An 18,637-nucleotide genomic window follows, 5' to 3' on the forward strand; every position below is an offset into this window, starting at 1 on the left:
CGCGCCTCAATCGCTTCTGCATGACGGAAGGTTGAGGGATTTGTGTTCACTTGGTTACTTTTTGCCTCCGAAATATCAAATGGGGGATATTTTCTTAGATCCAGACCCAACGAAGCAGTTTGCGAGCAGCGTTGTTTTCTTTTCGAGCCAATACGGTGGTGAAAATTCCCAGAGTTATGGAGCTTTGAATCTGGCTGGAAACAGCTACAATTACCCAAGTTACGGTGATTTTACACAAGCCTTTGTTTTGGTAAGGTGTTTATGTCAAATGCTTTGATCGGTCGTGATTTTAATGACCGTTTGTGAAATGTAGGTATGTCTCAGGGATAAAAAGCCAAGATTGTAACTCTAACACAGACCTGGGTGGCCTGCTCCAGGTTCTACATCTACACATCAAATGATCTCAGAGCCTGGGGTATATAAAAGGTTTGGGTATATATATATATCGAGCAGACTACAAACATGTATAAGTTAACATCTGACTGACTGTCTTATTCCTCTTTGGGCCTCCACTGCTAACTTCTCGATTGGAAACGGATGCTTAGATCTAGAGACCTAGAAGGTCAGCAAAGGGGCCCCCTACAAATAGCACATACTATACAGCATACATGTACATCTGTTATGGGGTAATCCCCTCTCCCCCCCCCCCCCCCAACCAAATGCAAACCATTTTAAGCCTCTTACTAGTATACATGTGGGTGGTTTGCAACCAATCCCTGGAGATCCAAAGAGACTTGTAACAGTATGGCAACCATGTTGGATGACAAAACAAAACGTTCTGTCATCCAACATGGCTGCCACACCATTGTCTTTTGGATCTCCAGGGATTGGTTGCAAACCACCTATAGCCTTTACATGTATGCACCACACTTTCCAAGAAACCGACCTTCCACTTCCCCCCTTACTTCCTCTAAATTAAAAGTACATGTAGGTCCCTGGGGATGTACTCCTCAGAATTTTTGGTAGGGGTGTGTAGCTAGCTCAATTCTCCAAGCCTGACCTATTTGGACCAAAATTTATCCAATTTTCCGGCACTCATTTTCAGACGTGGTTTCTAGAGTCCATACCCATTTCTGTAAACTCCTTGCCCATTTTCAGACTTTCAGACCAAGTTCGAAAATGGTTAAAATGTAATCAAATCAGCCCAAAAACCAAAGCCTTTGGTGCCGCATATATCTTTATAGCTTATCTATACATGTAGGGGAGTAAATTCTCCCAGAAGTAGGTTACATTGGCATCAGCTGAAGTACATACATATCATTTCAGGCCTTCAGGATTACATGTTGAATTTTTCACAGATGAAATTTGCAGTCCTGTTTTAGTTTAGGGACTCACTGCTGAGATTTCAGTCTTCTTTCATGAAGAAAGTTGAACAGCAGGGGTATAGAATGGCCCTTGAAAAATAATGGATCTCGGCAAATTTTCGGCGAGTCTCGAAATCTCGGCGTCTCAAACTGGAGTCTCGGAATCTCGAGCTCGTAAAAAATAAAGCGGGTCTCGGAATCTCGCATTTTGAAATTTGAATCTCGGGCCCGGGGTCTTGCAAAGCAAGCGAAAGTTAAGTCTGAATTAACGTCCTAAAACAACAAAGAATAATCTTGAAAAACTGCTCAATAGCACAATCGCTTCTGCAGCTTCTGTGAAACATGTAGGCTTGGATAAATTCTGCTCCTAAATTGCCATATTATGCTTTCCGGTAGTGTTAGTAAAAAAACACATTTTGCGTTTTTTGCGTTCACAGCCTCTCGCACTCTGATAGTCTCGAGTTTTAGTCTCGAGCTCGGATTTGAAAAACATAGTTAAGTCTCGGTCTCGAAATTTAGATGAAGGTCTCGGCGTCTCGGCGGGTCTCGGATTTTACCATTCTATACCCCTAACAGCCAGAGCCTGTACTGAAAATTCCAATTAAATGTGATCTACCTGTAGAATGTATGGTCCAGACTGGAGCTTTTAATTATAATTTTATAAAATCTTACCACTAAAAAATTTTGTGTTGCTTTTATAAGAGATCATATGGTCCGTGGTGGGATTTAGCACCTTCAGGCAGAACACGTATTAACAAGAAATCCAGGAAAAGTTTTATCAGTGAGGATTTTGTTGGTAAGCAGAGCATTTATTCATATTGGTCTTCCAGACTTAAAAGTACGTTGAAGAAAACTTGGGTCTCCCCAGAGGTCTGGGGTCTCTCTATCCACAGTTTCTTTTTTGTTATTATTATAATGAGTGTTATTTTTTTTTTTTTTGAGGGTGCTAAATAAATAATATATTAACACATCACAAACAATCATATCACTTAAATACAGTGTACATGTACCTACCAAGAAAATATTAGTTCTAGTATTGCATAAAATTCTTTAAATACATACTGGCAAATTTTCTGGGATTCAAGATACATGTATATACTGTATCAGCCATTTGGCCATCCATGTTACATTTTTTTTTCACTTTAAAAATTATAGAAAGAATTGAGATGGTGAATAAATAATACACTGCACATGTAGATGACTTTTTCAGCCAGTGACACAGGCATACTCAAAATACAAAGAAAACCCAAGTTTGAGCTACAGAAGGCTTGTGAGAGCTATGTGAAAGACATACACATACGACCTCCCAGATGTAGCCGTAGGTGATGTTTTCACTTCCCTTCATGCCGACGATACCAAAGTATATCGCAACATCAATACCTTCGATGACTGCATGTCCATGCAGAAAACCCTGACCAACATGGACACGTGGACTCAGGACAACAATATCCGGTTTAATGCTCTTAAATGCAAGGCGCTAACCATCACTCGAAAAAAGAGCCTGCTAAACTTCATTTACAAGCTTGATAATGTAGAGCTCGAGCATGTGTCTACGGAGAAAGATGTTGGAGTTAACATCACCAACTCCCTCACTTGGAACACACATATCCACTCCATTACTGCTAAGGCCAACAAGTTACTTGGACTTTTAAAACGCACGTGCCCACTATTAAACGATGTCTCTGCTAGACGCTCACTTTATCTTGCACTCGTGAAATCTCAGTCATCCTACGCGACCCAGGTCTGGTCCCCGGACAAGATTGCATTAAAAACTCAAATTGAAAGGGTTCAAAGGATCGAGGGCCAAAAGGTGGATCCTCAAACAACGTGTAGGCGTGATGTCATACAGAGACAGACTTTTAACTTTGAAACTTCTTCCTCTGACATTTGACCGCGAACTCAAAGATCTTGTTTTTTTTTACAAATGTTGGAAAGGTTTTACTGATCTTAATGTTTATGATTTTGTTTCTCCTGTTTCTCACGGCCGAACCAGACTAAGTAATCCTTATAACCTTAAAACTCCTGTATGTAAAACTAGCACTTTTAAGGCCTCTTACTTTAATCGTATTGTTGAGCTCTGGAACTATATCTGTAAATTATCACCCCCTACCAGTTTTTCAACTACTGCTTCCTTCCGCAACTTTGTTACTGAGCACATGTTTCACCTTTTGCAAAATCACTTCGACATATTCTATCCCTGTACCTGGTCAATTGTACGATCCTGCTCCTGCCATCCCTAGTTTTTTTAGCGTCTTTTGGTTGTTCGTGTTTTAATTATTATTTGTATCATGGGAGGTGCCTTGCATGGGTCCTCGCGTCCCGTTCGCACCTGCCCTTTTGACCTTATCACTTTTTACGTATTTTTCATTTCTTTCTGGTTGTTTAATTTATTGTATTTAACATGTGTGATGGTCAATAAAGCTGTTAAAAAAAAAAAAAAATACAGGGTATACCACCCATCAACATGCAAGTGCAGGATGTTTGTCACATGAACCAAGTTTAATGGCCTAGTTCCCATGAGTCTCCTGTACAGTGTAGCTCACTGATAGAACATCTGTACTGATTTAGATTATAGACACTGTAAGTTCAACTCCTGTTTGGAAAAACTCTGATCAGATTTTCTTTTTTCTATCTATCAATATGATATTCCCGTTTATCTCATGCCAAATAAGCCACTTAGGTTAAACACAGGGCAAGTTGGTGTCCTCTCACTGCCTTCAGCAGTGGTGTCTTATTAAGTATGTCTTGCCCTTTTCATTGGTAACCTTATACCAGAACTGACATAAACATTTTTTCATTTGGTGTGTTTTTAGATCTCGAGTTTAAAGACCATGTGATCCCCACAAAGATTGAAATCCTTGAAACTTATAATCCTGGTGCTGTGGTGCGGATTTTAGCCTTGTTGCCTGGTAATTCTAATTCAAACCAAGGATCTGACAAAAAGAGGTTGGTAACAGGATAATCTGGAAAATGAGTGTTCAATGTGTCACAGGCATGCAGCAACAAAAAAAGTAATAATAATGCTCTTTACTTCTATAGCATCATTTCTACTAGTAATCCCATAATGCTTGACAAAACTACTTAAACAAATAAGCATTAATATCTCGGTACTTTACAGTCTGGTATATAATGTGCAATTCCAGAAAATATCCATACTCCCCCCATGGAGGGTTTTTTGTTGTGCACCCCCCTCCCCCCAGGAAATTCCAGTTTAGTTTCTTACTTTGCTTCTAAAATTTTGCCTTTTAAGACCCCCCTCCCCCTTGTAATTTCTGATGACCTTCCATCGGGTTGGTATGAATTTTTTCTGGAACTGCACAATAAAACAAGTCTAAATTCCAAAAATTTATAATGGAAAGTATGAAGCTTAACTGGGAGGGCAGGGGGAATATGGATATTTTCTACATGTAGATCAACACATTGTGAACATTACTTTTGTCTTCATAGATGGGCAACTCTTTGGTCTGGTGAGCCTCAAAAGTGTCGACCGCAGGCCAGAAAATTCTCACCACAGTTAAGGGAGATAAAATATCCAACCAAGTAAGTGGATCCCACCTGATCTTAAAAATAAGCTGCCCTGCCCTCATAACCCTTTTAAGCACAGTATGTCATGTATAAATTTTGTCAGTTTATTCTATCATTTGTAGGTTTTCAGATTGTCCATATTTTTGTGATTTCCATTTTGAATATTCTATTGAATAGCCACTTCTTAATTTACATTGTGGTCTTTGCATCATGGCAATTTTTTCCATAAAACAAGAAACTGTGTATCATTACTTAAAATAGCCTAGCTCTCAGTCCCCACTCATGTGTGTGAATGATTATCAGCAAATTGATGAAGTACTCATGGAGTTGCCCCATCCCATTTTATCCAATCCCATCCAATTCCATTCCATTTCATGCCATCACATTTTAACCTATCCCATTTTGGCCATCTTATACCATATTGAACTCTTCATATACAATCCCACGTCATCCCACTCAATCCAATCCAATCCAATCCAATTCAATTCTATTTTATTCCCTTCCATCCAATCCAAACCAATCCAATTTCATCCCATCCCATCCCACCCGATCTAATCCAATTCCATCCCATTAAATCATATTAGATTTCATCCTGTGTCATCCTCTTCCATTCCAGCCCATCTCATCTTGTACCATCCCATCCCATCCTATTTGATTACAATTACACTCCATTTCTTTCCCATCCCACAAGATTCCTTCCATTCCGTTTTCTTCAATCCCATTCCATTCTGTGCTATCCCATCCCATGTTTAAAAACCTCAAACCTCATTCTCATCCCATTCCATCTCATTTTTCCAATTCCATTCCATCCTAACAATTATTCCACTGGACATAGAAAGAACGCACTCCTAATGCAGATTGAGATTGTATGGGACAACGTTATTTGTCTGAATGAATGGATCTTGGGATGCATATCTGACACCCCCCACAGATTTTGCAGGGGCAGATGACAACATCACCAACTTGGTGAAGGAGAGAGAACCTGGGATCAAGACCATTAAACGCACTCCCTTATATAATTGATTATCATTAGTTTATAATAAACGTATTGTTCAATGCCTTACTGTAGCAAAAACTTTGTTACTTTTCAGATTCATACGCTTGGAATTCAATCAACAGCATCTGAATTACTACACGGAGCTTGATGCCGTCTTTCTGTATGGAATCCCAGCCTCCAGAACATCGTCTGGGGAACGAAAACCCCCTGCAGGATTTGGGGACTCAGACATGTCTTTGACAGCTCATTTATTTCGACAGCTTTCTCTTAATGAAGAGAAAGAGGATTTGCAACACAATGGATTTTTTGATATTTTACCAGTAAGCATATGAATGATCTACATCTAGCCTTTTGTCCTTCCCTGTTTTCTTTACTGAACTAAAAAAAGAAAAAAAAACTAGCTCTGTCTGCCAGGTACTGGCAAATTAGAGACCTAATGAAAAGTTGACTGGGAGGGCAACGTAAAAAACAAGGTTTAATGAGCTAAACAATGGCTCTACATGTGCACTTAAAAAATTGTCCATTTCGCTAACTCATATGCAAGATAACAACATGAAAATATGTCAGTTTTAAGGAGAATGTGGGCACAAGACAGCGAATTTTTCCCTCTGTCACGCTCTCGATTTGAATGCTTTTGCCAGTAATTATGTTCCAGCTGAGGATAATTCACTAACATTCTAAGTTGGAAGTTAAATGAGTTCGAATTGTCATGAAGTAGATTAGATGACATTAATATTTATTTCAAAGTGATGTTCTCATTGGCGTTGCTGTCCTGCTTTTGTAAGTTCCTGCAGTTGAAGAATGTATCCATTAAGTTGTCTTAACATTGTATATCTGTTGTGGATTGAATTTTTTTAGTTAAAATTTTTCAAACCAGTTTAAATTTTAGTCTGAGAAAAAGGGAAACAAAAGTCAAACTAGGCCAAAAAACCCACAACATATCCATCCCAGGTGCACTGGTCTCAATCACCCACTCTCTCAAAATCTTAATCTTATGAGACCCCTGCTCTTGTAGCCTCCCTTACAGACACTCTTTTGGCTTGTGTCGTTGGGGAGGAATGATTGCGCCACAAGCCAAAAGAGCGTCTGCAAGGGAGGCTACTGCTCTTGTACCAGTAATAAAAATAATTGATGAATTTAGCATGCCACTGTTGCTGAGGTGGCTGTTCAATCTGTTCGTTTAGTTGATCTTTGCCAACTGCTTTTTCAATTTCTGCATTTTTTTTTTTCAATTTTGGTTTCATCAGATTATCGTTTGGCAACATTTTTCTTGAATATTTCTTTATAGAGTGAGCTGATTCACTACATCTTCTCATTCCTGGAGCTAATTGACCTCATTAGAGCTGCGCGTACCTGTAGGTAAGCATTTATTTAACAAAATTTAATAAATTAATATTAAATAAATAGATGAGTGTATCAATAAACCAACAAACGAAAAAAGAAATGACTGAGTGTGGGAGCATTAGTGTCTGCCTTCTATGAACATGAGAGAATGCACTATAATAATAATACTAATAATAATAATAATAATAATAATAATAATAATAATAATAATTATAATAATAAATGAATGAACAAACAAGTGAATAAACATTTAAGGTTATTCATCAATTTTATTGAGCATGCATTCATCATTATGCCATGTGTTTATGCATTACAGATTATTTTTTCTCCATTGTTACGACCCAGTTTGGTACAAGGAACTGGATTTGAAGCCTTACTGGAGCTTGGTATGTTAATCCATTTGGTGTATTTTGTCAATGTTAAGCACTCATACTAGCTTAATCATGCATTTATCCCCTTGGTATCCTGAAAACTGAGATTAAAACCACTGATCCCTCACTAGTGAAAAACAGTTGGAAATACATATGTGTATAGCACAAGGTCAGAAAAGGTTGAATCTAGTCCAGAGAATAAATTGTCTGCACCTAGGACTCCTCCTTCCCCCTTCTAACGTTGTCTTGAAAATAGCATAAAATTAATGACTTTAGTTTTAGACATCATCATAGTAAATTTATGGTATGTTGTTTTGCTATTCATGTCAGATTACAAATGATGCCCTTGATTCTCTTCACACACGTTGTACCTCTACAGAGAAGCTTGACTTGTCCTGGTCAGGTCCATATGATGCTATTACTGCCCCTTCTATATGCAGGTATTAAATAAGGGTGACCATCACAAACATAGTTAAGGAAGGCTTGTCCCCTCCCCCTCCCCCCCCCCCTCCCCCTCCACCCTCCACCGCCACCACCAACCCTCACTGTCAGCATTTAGAATTTGATGCCCTTACTTCTACCCTCTGATTGGCTCAGTAGGCAAAAATGATTGCGAAATGATTGCGGGTTCATTTTCCAGCTGGACCAAACTTAGTTTATCAGTTAGAAAGCTTTAGCAACGATGACGGCGATGTCAGCGAAAACGTGACCATTAAAATGAATTCGCGTTTTTTCAAACGTCGTCGCGATTATTGCAACTCGCTTTAAATGGCAAATGTAGGTGAAATTTCCTGGAGTTGAATTCATGGAGACCGCACCCAAGTTTAGAAAGAGTGCGAAAAATTCGTTGTCGTGTGTTTATGTCTTCCATTAAACGTCCCATCAGGAAATTTCACGTCTAGTCGTAAAGTGACGGCAAAGAAATGTACACAAAAAGTTTAATGCACGTGCAGTGTTGTTGTCAGTTTTGGTTAGGCCTATTGCTTTTTTGACGTTCTCGTTGCCGTCGTCGTTGCTAAAGCTCCCTAATTAACTGAGGATAACAGTGCTGGCTTCCTTGCTTTTCCTTGAGATCTACAGAACTATTGGTTTGATCTTTACGCGACTCTAATAATTATATGACATCCATAAGAAACGGTGGTCCTGTCTGGTATTTAGTTACATAAAAGAAGCCTTGAGGACAAAACAAATCATGGCTCTGACAACCCACGGAGCCTGTGTAGCATTAGTTTGACATTAGTTTTTTTTTTAAGTTAACGAGACGGAATACAGCACTGTAGACAAACAGAGTAGTCAGGCTACACTTCCTGGACAAAACAAATTTATGTTTCTGGGCAAACCGGCATTTCATTAGGAAGCCCTCCTACTGTAAGTTAAATATTGTTTCCTCCTAAAATATATTGTTTCTTAAGCCTGTTTTTCACTAGCGATGCAAACACAGGCGCAAGCACAAGCACAAGCATAAGATCTTTATGTCAACTGAAAACGAACGCGACGCAAGCACAAGCATGAGAGCTTTATGTCAAGTGAAAACGAACGCGACGCAAGCACAAGCATAAGAGCTTTATGTCAACTGAAAACGAACGCGACGCAATCATAAGCATAAGAGCTTTATGTCAACTGAAAACGAACGCGACGCAAGCACAAGCATGAGAGCTTTATGTCAAGTGAAAACGAACGCGACACAAGCACAAGCATAAGAGCTTTATGTCAACTGAAAACGAACGCGACGCAATCATAAGCATAAGAGCTTTATGTCAACTGAATACGAACGCGACGCAAGCACAAGCATAAGAGCTTTATGTCAACTGAAAACGAACGCGACGCAAGCACAAGCACAAGAAAAGGAAAAATTTTGATCTTTGTGCTTGTGCTTGTGCTTATGTTTATGCTTGCATCGAGGCCGTTTTCATGGTTAAATAAGCATTCTTATGCTTGTGCTTGTGCTTGCGTCGCTAGTAAAAACCAGGCTTTAACAATAAGCTGTTGTTATTCCAACAACACACTATCGTAAAGAAGCAGTATTTAGGATAGATCTTAATTTAGGAAGCTAACTGTAAGACTTCTAGAATCTAGCCACTGCTTTTTAAATCCATGCAGAAGACTTGAGGAACAGAATAGGGAAACAAATTTTGCCAAATGATATAATTATATATTTTGAATTTCATCTCAGTTTCCTTCAGCATTGTGGAAGTAAGCTTGTTTGCCTGAGGTTAAGCTGCTGTCAGTTTGTGAACAATCAAGTGATAAAATCCGTTTGCCAGCACTGTCCGAACTTGGAAGGTTTGTGTTTCTGAAAACTATTTAACAAATTGACGGCAGTTTTCTATGGTGTATACTATTGTAGACGATAAAGGGACGTCATAAAATGTTCAAAAGTCAACGGCGAGTGGTTTTATAAAAAAACGCCAAAGAAAACGCTACTGTCTCTTCACAATTTAATCCGAATTTTCGAGGCGGGTAATGTCTTTTCGAACACGTGCATATTCTACCGAAACTAATCGTAAGGTTCCCCTGTTTAAACTTGAACCATTCTGAGTCAATTGGAAGTGACACCAAAACCATGCAATGGTGCCTTTTTTTTTGCATGCGGAAAGACGTTTTCCCGCACTTATACATTTAGATGTATTTGCTTTGGGCAAGAGAGTCCTCTCTTGCATTTGCATTGATTTGGTTCACAACACCAGGAGTTGAAAACCGCTCCAGTAATAGAGAACAAAGAACAATTGAGTTGCGTTTAGTTTGATCGACTTTTAAGTGCGCATAGAGCGAATGCATGTAACTGGCGCCAAGTGCGGGAAAACGCGTGCGAGCACGATTGGTGACTTTGGCAGTTTGCTTCTTATTGGCTGAGAAGTGGCGCGACTTTTGCTAACCAGTCATAGAGCTTTGTCAGGCCAAACCAATGGAAACGCGAGTTACTTTGAGTTACTTTCGACCCTCTAACTACATGGTAATACATTTTGTTGTAGATTTACGCTAACTTACGACTTCCGTTACGTTAAGAGTTTTGTTTACAAGCAGCTATTAAATTTGACTAAATTAAATTCAACGTCTAAAACAAAGATAAAATCAGGCTACCTAGCAGAGGATGTTAAGGCTATGATGGTGCTGCTCACTCTAATGTCACTTTATTTCTTCTCTTTCTTTTGTGTATGTAGAACTTGACCTGCAGTCTTGCAATTCAAAATCATTGAGCAAAGATGGGCTGCTAAGGCTTCAAACCTTGAAGAAGTTAAAAAGAATCAACTTCTACAGAGTGAGTCATCTCACAGATGATGTACTGGAAGAACTAATTCAGTAGGTACATTTATTATACCGCATGGCGTTTTATAGTGCAAATGGTAGAGTGTGCGGAATTTTGTTTGGAAAGCAAATGTGCTCCCGTACAACCGCGCTACGGCAAATCTTTCCTCTAGGAAACAGGAATTTTCTGAGGTTAAAATTTGCCTTTTTTAACATCACATAGTGCTTTCAACATTGGTGGTCCTAGCACTATGCACTGGGACGCATGTCATGCTCCAGTTGAACATAGATATGATCCTTGTTTCCGAAATTTCACCTCGCCACTATTTCATTGGTAAAAATTTAGATGTGTTCATATGAGAAGGCGAGCTAGCCCGAAATCTCGGTAACCGGGCTGAAAATTTTACTATTTGAACACTCAGCCCGGATACCGGGACGAATCCAAAATCGCCTGTAAAAGCCTTGATTTTGGCGCTAATAAAAAAATTCAATACCAATTCAATAACTGTGAGTGGAGACAGCAAAATTTGATATGATGATGTTCGGGGCTGTGGTTGCTTCACAGCTGCCGGATGATTTCGACAAATGTTCAAAGGAAGAGAAGGCCAAACCGAAGAATCACACTGTTTTCACCTCAATAACTGGGCAGTAATTTCCCTTATGAACAGAAGGCAGAATTGGTCCCGCTAACCGTGCCAGTCCTGGCCCGTTACTGAGATCATATGACGAGGTCCTAAATGGCCTAACTCGAGTCTTCCTGTAGCTCAGTGATTACAGCATCTGACCGCTGTACCAATGGTCACGGGCTCGATTCCTGTAGTTCAGTTTTTTTTCCATTGTGCCACACTCGTGACGAGATGAATAATTATGGCCGAACTATCTTGGAACTAAATTGGAAGAACTGTATTCAACTTAACAAAGAGAAGGAGAAGACTCCCATGTGCCTATGTTTCCATAAAAGCTTGAATTTGGTCATTTCACCAAGTTGTTTTGCTGAGGACGGCAAAGAAATGTACCAACATTTTTGTAACAATGAACAATCAAATTTTCTTTTTCCTTAGTTCACTGAAGAGCCTTCGGCATCTCAATGTAGGCGGCTGTTCCACTCTTTTTGAAAGTGATCTTCTCATGCAGTCACTGAGTGTTTATTGCAGGTAAAAATTTACGAAATTTTGTTCGTTTGTTTGTGTGTCGTTGTTGTTGTAGTTCACGCTGTTTTTTTGATTGTTAACAGAATCTTTTTCGTGGTCATTGTCATTGTGTTATCGTCATCAATATCATTGCAGTCAACAGTGTTGTTTTCATCATCATCACCATCATCATCATCATCATCATCATCATCATCATCATCATCATCATCATCATTATTATTATCATTATTATTGAAATCATAATCTTTTTCATCATCGCCACTATTAAGATCTTCATCATCATCATCATCATCATCATCATCATCATCATCATCATCATCATCATCATCATCATCATCATCATCATCATCACCATTCTTGTTCATTGCCATTATTATCGATCGCCACCTCCATCGTCATAATCCTCACTTGAATCTTTAAAAAAAAAAAACTCGTCTGCGCCTCGTTTTTTCAACCAACTTCTCAGTGCTTGGATATCTGATGGAACACACCTTCTCGTGTTTGAGATATTACTTCCACTACTGTATTCCGTTACATTAACAATATTTCCTTCGTGTCTAGGGGTCTTGTGTCACTAGATTTGTGGCGAAGCAAGGGGCTCACCGCTGATGGCGTTGTCTGTTTGGCTGACGGCTGTGTTTTACTAGAAGAACTTGATATTGGATGGTGGTGAGTTCAAAAGTTCTAGTTTTAGCACGAACAGACTGAGATGGCCAGAATTCCGTAACGCAAATAAACACTTACATACATTACATAAATACGACTTTATTTTAAAACGCTGGCCACCATAAAGTGAGAGCTGGTTTCCATCAGTTAATTGAGGGACTGGTTATGAAACCTTGCCATGAAAACAACGGTGCTGCAATTTATGTTGGAAGGGTCGCGACCCTGCACAATCCTTTGTTTTAACGTTCACACTACAGTTGAATATCTTAACAGGAACTTTTTTATTGGTCCAGTTGCTCCAACACATTTCAAAATCTATTGTGGTCTGTGCACGGTCAAGGCCAAAAATACTAACAAAAACTTATAGCAAAGAGATTTGTCAGGCTTCATAACCTTTGCCTTTTATTAACTATGTTTCCGTTTAATTTGGGGCGTTTAAAAATGAACAGAACAGACACGTACAGATGTTGTAAATAAATGTGAGCACATTAAAATTACAGCACATTATGGACTACAACATTTCAGTTCATTATATCGCATTACATTGACTATTTTTGGGACTTTTTTTATAAACAAATATAAATTTTTCAATAGAAATCTCTTAAAGTTGTATATTTCATAGCTTTTCACGTTTGAAAGGAAAACAAAACACCCAAAATTTCCACGACAGGGTATGTTTTGTAAATCTTTTCAGCATTGTTTATTGGTTTTCTTGGCAAACCGGGAGAAAAAAAACTAATTTTGCTCAGAAATTGTGGCAAGGGGGTGGGGTGGGTGGAGTAGTTTTTCGTAATAAATCTCTTGATCAGTGATCAATAGCTTTAAATGGGCAATGTCACCTATCTGTAGTATCACTTTAAATGGCCAAAACCTGTTACTTTTATCGGTAGAAAAGTTCAAATAATGGTTCAGTCTTGTAAACAATTACGCTTCTAGTACACAAAAACTAACATCAATCATCTTTAGCTGCGGATGGCTAGGATGGAAATGGACTTAACTCTTGTGTATTTTGGAAAAATCGCTGAAAAACGGATTATAGTTTGTTTTTCCAAAGATAAATCACTTAATATTCTCCTGCAATTTGATGTTAGAGATAAGCTACCTTGTCAAATATTTATTCATCCTTTACGGGTATATTACGAACTCACAATATGACCAGCTCCCAGTTGGCTTGATAGCTCAGTTGGCAGAGCACTGCACCGGCATCGTAGAGGTCATGGGTTCGAATCCCGTTCAAGCCTGAATTTTTTTTCAGGCTTTCTTTTCGCAACTGCTTAAGTTGCGTAGTAACTATGAGGATCTTTCTTCTATTTGATATCTGAGCAGTGTTGACTAAAGCACAAAGAAATCTATATGACAGCCGAGTGTCCCGTTAAGCACATTTAAAAACAAACAAACAAACAAACAACCAAACTTTCTACGGTAGCATACGGCTGCCCATATTTATCTAGGATGTAATCCATAGAATGACACATCTGGTTCCCTCTTGTTTGCAGTACGAATGTGTCTTCTGCTGAATGTGTAGTGTATCTGGCGTCCAAGTGTAAGAAGTTGAAGAAACTGTTTTTGACAGCTATCAGGTGAAGGACGTTTAGCTTGTTTGCCAATTTGATATTTTGGTGATTTTTACTTGCTTTTCTTCTCTCTTGCAATTGCCCCTTCCGAAGTTCTGGGCCCTGGCCGTTTTACACATTGTTCTAATTGCGTCTTGTGAAGAAATGAACCCCATCGGCAGAAAGATCACGTGAAAATTAATAGGTTTACTACTTTTGGTTTTGTGTCATTACGTAGTAACCAGGCTGTGCACTGTCGAAGGTCGCCCAAATTCCATACAAAAGTCTCTAATTCTTAGATGGCGTCCTCCAAATCCATACAAAGTCTCTAGTTTTCCGTGTTTTTGAAAGCCTTCTACATGGTTGGAATCTAACAACAGAACCTTAAGCTTGGTAAAATGGCTAATTTTAATGCGGTCGTTCTTGCGATGAACTCCAGTTTCTAATAAATGAAAATTTAAAACTCGTGCCCAGTCTTCATTTGAACTCTGGAAAGGGCAGTTACACGCGAGCGTCCGCGAGCTGCAAAGTTCAAACCTCAAATGTTCATATATTTTCTTAAAGGGAACCTCTGCTCCGAAAACAAATGGAGGGTAAATTGATGGAATTAGTGTCCAAATTCTAAATTTTAGTTCAAGAAGTTGAAATAACATTCAAGTGTGCTTAAAATTAGATATGATTGTTGTCTATTTTCGCTTTTAAATTTCCCGGGCGCGGCCATCTTGGCTTTCATGACGTCATTGCGTTGCCGCCATTGTTAGTAAACAAATGTGCCCAATTATCACTGGCCTCTCATATGTGTTGGTTCCAGATGTATCAATGATGATGTTCTTGATGCGCTAACGGATAACTGCCCTGATATTGAACAAGTAGACGTGTTGGGCACCGGTCTCATTCATTCGAACTCAGTCACCAGGTAACAGCTTATCTCATGCTCCGTATAAACGTTCATTTGAATGGTAACGAATGCTGGCTTCATCCGCAGACTCAGAAGTTAAAACCAGCTTGTACAGCATATCCTGCGTAGAGGCGGCTGTATTCGTAGACTATGTACATCGTTGTAAATAATTCAAATTTTATCCACACACTGAACGGTAGAGTCGGTTAGAGCGACCTCTTACAAGGACGTTTAATTTCAGGCGGTATTTCCGACGCTTTGACGACAATTCTTTGTAAACTTGGAGGTTTCGTTTAACTAAACTGGCCATCCTGGCCGAAAGTGTTGGGACGATTTCCAAAACTCAACACGAAATACCTCCTCACCCCCAAGCAATGTTGTCTAGCTGCTGTGTTTATTTACAGTCCGTCTGATTTCAGTGGCTATCAACACTGCTTTAGGGAGGGGGGAGCTTCCATAAATTCGCAATGACGGCACCACCAAGCTTATGGCAACTGGTTATAGATTTATAGATATCCAGAACAGAAACGTGCACTGCAAACGCTATTTTCGTATCTGTCCCAGAAAATATTGGCCAGGATTGTAGTATCTCAACGATAATTATACATACTCTTGTTATGGAAATGCCTTTTAGTTGAAATGGTTGTTTCTTCGTTTCTTTCACCAGGTTATTGAGGCAATGCAAGAAGTTACTATTCCTTGACGTTTCTTTCTGCTCGCAGCTATCAACGGAACTCATTAGAAACCTGCAGGCAATGTATACAAAAGTGTCTTTCAAAAAGAGCTTTGTAGTCAATGAGGATCCTCTCTGAGATGTCACGCAATGATCGTAACAGCGTAAATTGTCATGCAATGAATGTCACGCCACCATAGTACAAGGTTAGGCCCAGTCAACACGTGTACCTTGGGGTGGGGTGGGAGGGGGTAAGAGTACGTTATTACCATATTCACACTTGCAATTGTATTCGCTCGCACGTGCCGTTTTAACTGTAAGAACCGCAACCATCGCATAAAATATGTTTAGGCAAAATGTGGTGGGTAAGACAACGATACGAATTTGGATATGAATTATGAAACATAATTTAACAGCCTTCGTAGTCAATTTTAGTCAAAGACGCTGTTAAGTGACGGGAAAAATTTTTGTAGTTTATGCATGACGCGCGCAGGCAACGCGAGCTGCGAAAAGTCATGCGCAAACAAAAAAAAGCACGTATTCACCCCTGAAAATTTTTATTTTAAAACACAGTTGATAGAAAACTAACACACACCTCCAGACCGGTCCTGACCTCCACGCAGTCATTATAAATAAAGTTGTTACTTACTTTAGAGGAGTCGTAAAACCCTCTTTCCCTAAAACCGACTGCGTGGGAGGCAGTAAACTGGTTCGTAGTCGCGAAATTATATTTCCAGGCATAATGTTTTGCAGAAAACAACAAAGGAGAAAAAACAAACAAAAACTTAACAGAGAATGTGACATTTCATAAGTGGCATCTTTGAGAGAAACCTCTTGAAATAGTACTTAAAATTAACTCAATAAGCGGATTGGTGAGTGTACTTGGAGTTTGCTCAATTTCACTAGCAAATTAAACGATTTTCAGAAAAACTCGTTCCGTGCGTTTTTTGGACGGAATACGTTCTTGGAGCATTCGAAAACCGAGTTGTGCTGGATCACTGCTCTTTGGAGAAATACAGCTGGGCTTCAAAAGGAACCGTTTTACTAATTCTCAGCTTTTGGCCTTACCAAGAAACACTTAGTGCTGAGATAATTTTGTATTGCAAGAATATATAAAAGTGGAGGGCGGTGGGGGAGAGGCGTGGGTTGCCTGCTTTCCTCTCCTACTTCAGCCCAGCGTCCAACCCTATACCCTGAATCCAACAGCCTTTAGAAACATGGGAAATATGGTTTTATTTTGTTCGCATGCTGTTTTTTATTAGACTCTTAACCTTAATCTATTTTAAAAATACTGAATAGTATACCGTATTAAAAAGCTCGAGTAAGCGACCCCTCGATTAAGTGCCCTCCCATTGACATAAGGGCCCCTGCCATTTATTTCTGGGCGTGTGCTGAGACAGCAAAGGTTGTGTTTAGTGCTGGTGGTGTTTATGGCTCGTCGTTGTCAAAGTTGAACTGTTCTTGCCGCTATTTGGACAATACTTATAACGCTCAAACGTTCTTAGTAGTTACGAAGATACAAGACCACCAGCTAGGATTTTGTGCGGTGACCTTTCTTGATTTTTTGCATGCGTGCAACATTTAAGCCCCGTCTACACGAGCAATTTTTATGTTGCAACTGTATATGGCAATTTTTATTTGCCCGTGTAGATAGCTCGACAAATATTTGTTATTAATTTGCGTCAGTAATAATTTCGCACAGCGGAGATGACCATGGAAAGGCAAAAAGCAAGATGGCGAAAGTCAGAAGACGAGCCAGACGTTGAAAAAATTGTCACATTTTATGTGGCATCTCGTCTACACGGACAATTTTTTTTTATGTGGCAATTTTTATTTGCCCGTGTAGATGATGAGAAATGACCAATTTTTATGTGACAGCTGCATTTGCTGAAAAGCTGGCGTGTTAGTTTTTATGTGGCAAATAAAAATTGCCATGTAAAAATTGCTCGTGTAGACGGGGCTTTATTATGTTTCAAAAAAATTGGGAAGTTTGAGGGAAGGTTATCCAGAAGAATTTTCTGCAAGTGAGGATTTACCTCTTTTGATATAACATAAGTTGTACTGGATAACTGTTTCTTGCATTGCGCTGAAGAAGGTGAAAAACAAAAAGACCGTAGATCGTCAAATTAGTTTTTCATCAAATTTAGAGGTTCTTTTTGTGAAGTAGAGGTTTTACCATGGTAACCATTATGACGTCAATTGTTCTTAAAGACTAGCCCATTTTACAGTTGTGTACTAAGTGACCTGGTCTTGGGTTGTAAGCGAGGCTGGGGGTGACCTTGTTTGAGACAAACCTCACTGCTTTTCGTATGTAGATCGTGCTGTTCTTATGATAACTAGTTTGAATTTACATATGAAAAGCATTGAGGTTTGTATCAAAACAAGGTCACCCCCAGCCTCACTCCCAATGCAAGGCCAGGCCACTAAGCACACAACTGTAAAATGGCCTATTGCATGACGAGAAGGTGTAATGATATCTATACTAAAAGAAAGAATACTTTTTTGAAATCTTTCATCCTCTCACATACACTATCACAGCGAGTAACCTTTTCAAGCCTCCTAAGTTGCGACTACACAATCAGTACTTTTAGTATTTATGATATTTAATGCAATTTTTATCCGAATCGAGAAATTCAGACAGGTTCTTATTGAACTCGTTTGTGAATGCACTGCATAAATGCTCTCCTCGTTCAGTCTCTAAGAAAATTGACTTTTGTCTTTAATTTCGCATGAGGAAAGATTGCATTCATCGAATGAACAAATACCATAATAATTGCTATTGCGATCTGTACATGTACCATGAAGTTCATGAACTGGAATCAAGTTTTTAATGTTTATACAGGGAAACAATATTATCGAAGTCACAATGTATTTATTAGGTCTACAATGAATAAATTACCTGAATCATG

At 39.1% G+C, this 18,637-nt stretch overlaps 2 protein-coding genes across 3 annotated transcripts in view; one reads left to right on the forward strand and one right to left on the reverse strand.

The window, feature by feature from the left end:
* Positions 1-18,637, reverse strand: part of LOC146483233 (uncharacterized) — a 227,575-nt gene that overhangs the window by 44,199 nt on the left and 164,739 nt on the right. The window lies entirely within an intron of this gene.
* On the forward strand, positions 20-18,637 carry LOC146483239 (F-box/LRR-repeat protein 4-like). Its single transcript, XM_085106389.1, has 15 exons — positions 20-250; positions 2,007-2,100; positions 4,118-4,250; positions 4,752-4,844; positions 5,921-6,146; positions 7,115-7,185; positions 7,487-7,556; positions 7,872-7,981; positions 9,715-9,824; positions 10,703-10,841; positions 11,849-11,941; positions 12,500-12,607; positions 14,101-14,184; positions 14,969-15,073; positions 15,723-18,637. Exons 1-15 carry the CDS (start codon positions 80-82, stop codon positions 15,865-15,867), a joined length of 1,752 nt encoding a protein of 583 aa, XP_084962515.1. The 5' UTR covers positions 20-79; the 3' UTR covers positions 15,868-18,637.

The sequence above is a fragment of the Pavona decussata genome, unplaced genomic scaffold (genome assembly GCF_977016875.1).
Source record: "Pavona decussata unplaced genomic scaffold, jaPavDecu1.1 SCAFFOLD_40, whole genome shotgun sequence".
In the NCBI taxonomy this organism is placed as follows: domain Eukaryota; kingdom Metazoa; phylum Cnidaria; class Anthozoa; order Scleractinia; family Agariciidae; genus Pavona; species Pavona decussata.

Coding starts and splice junctions, on each gene's coding strand:
- LOC146483239 (XM_085106389.1), top strand. CDS start 80: ATGGGGGATATTTTCTTAGATCCAGACCCAACGAAGCAGTTTGCGAGC. Junction 9,825..10,702: donor GCACTGTCCGAACTTGGAAG/GTTTGTGTTTCT, acceptor TTGTGTATGTAG/AACTTGACCTGCAGTCTTGC. Junction 10,842..11,848: donor GTACTGGAAGAACTAATTCA/GTAGGTACATTT, acceptor CTTTTTCCTTAG/TTCACTGAAGAGCCTTCGGC.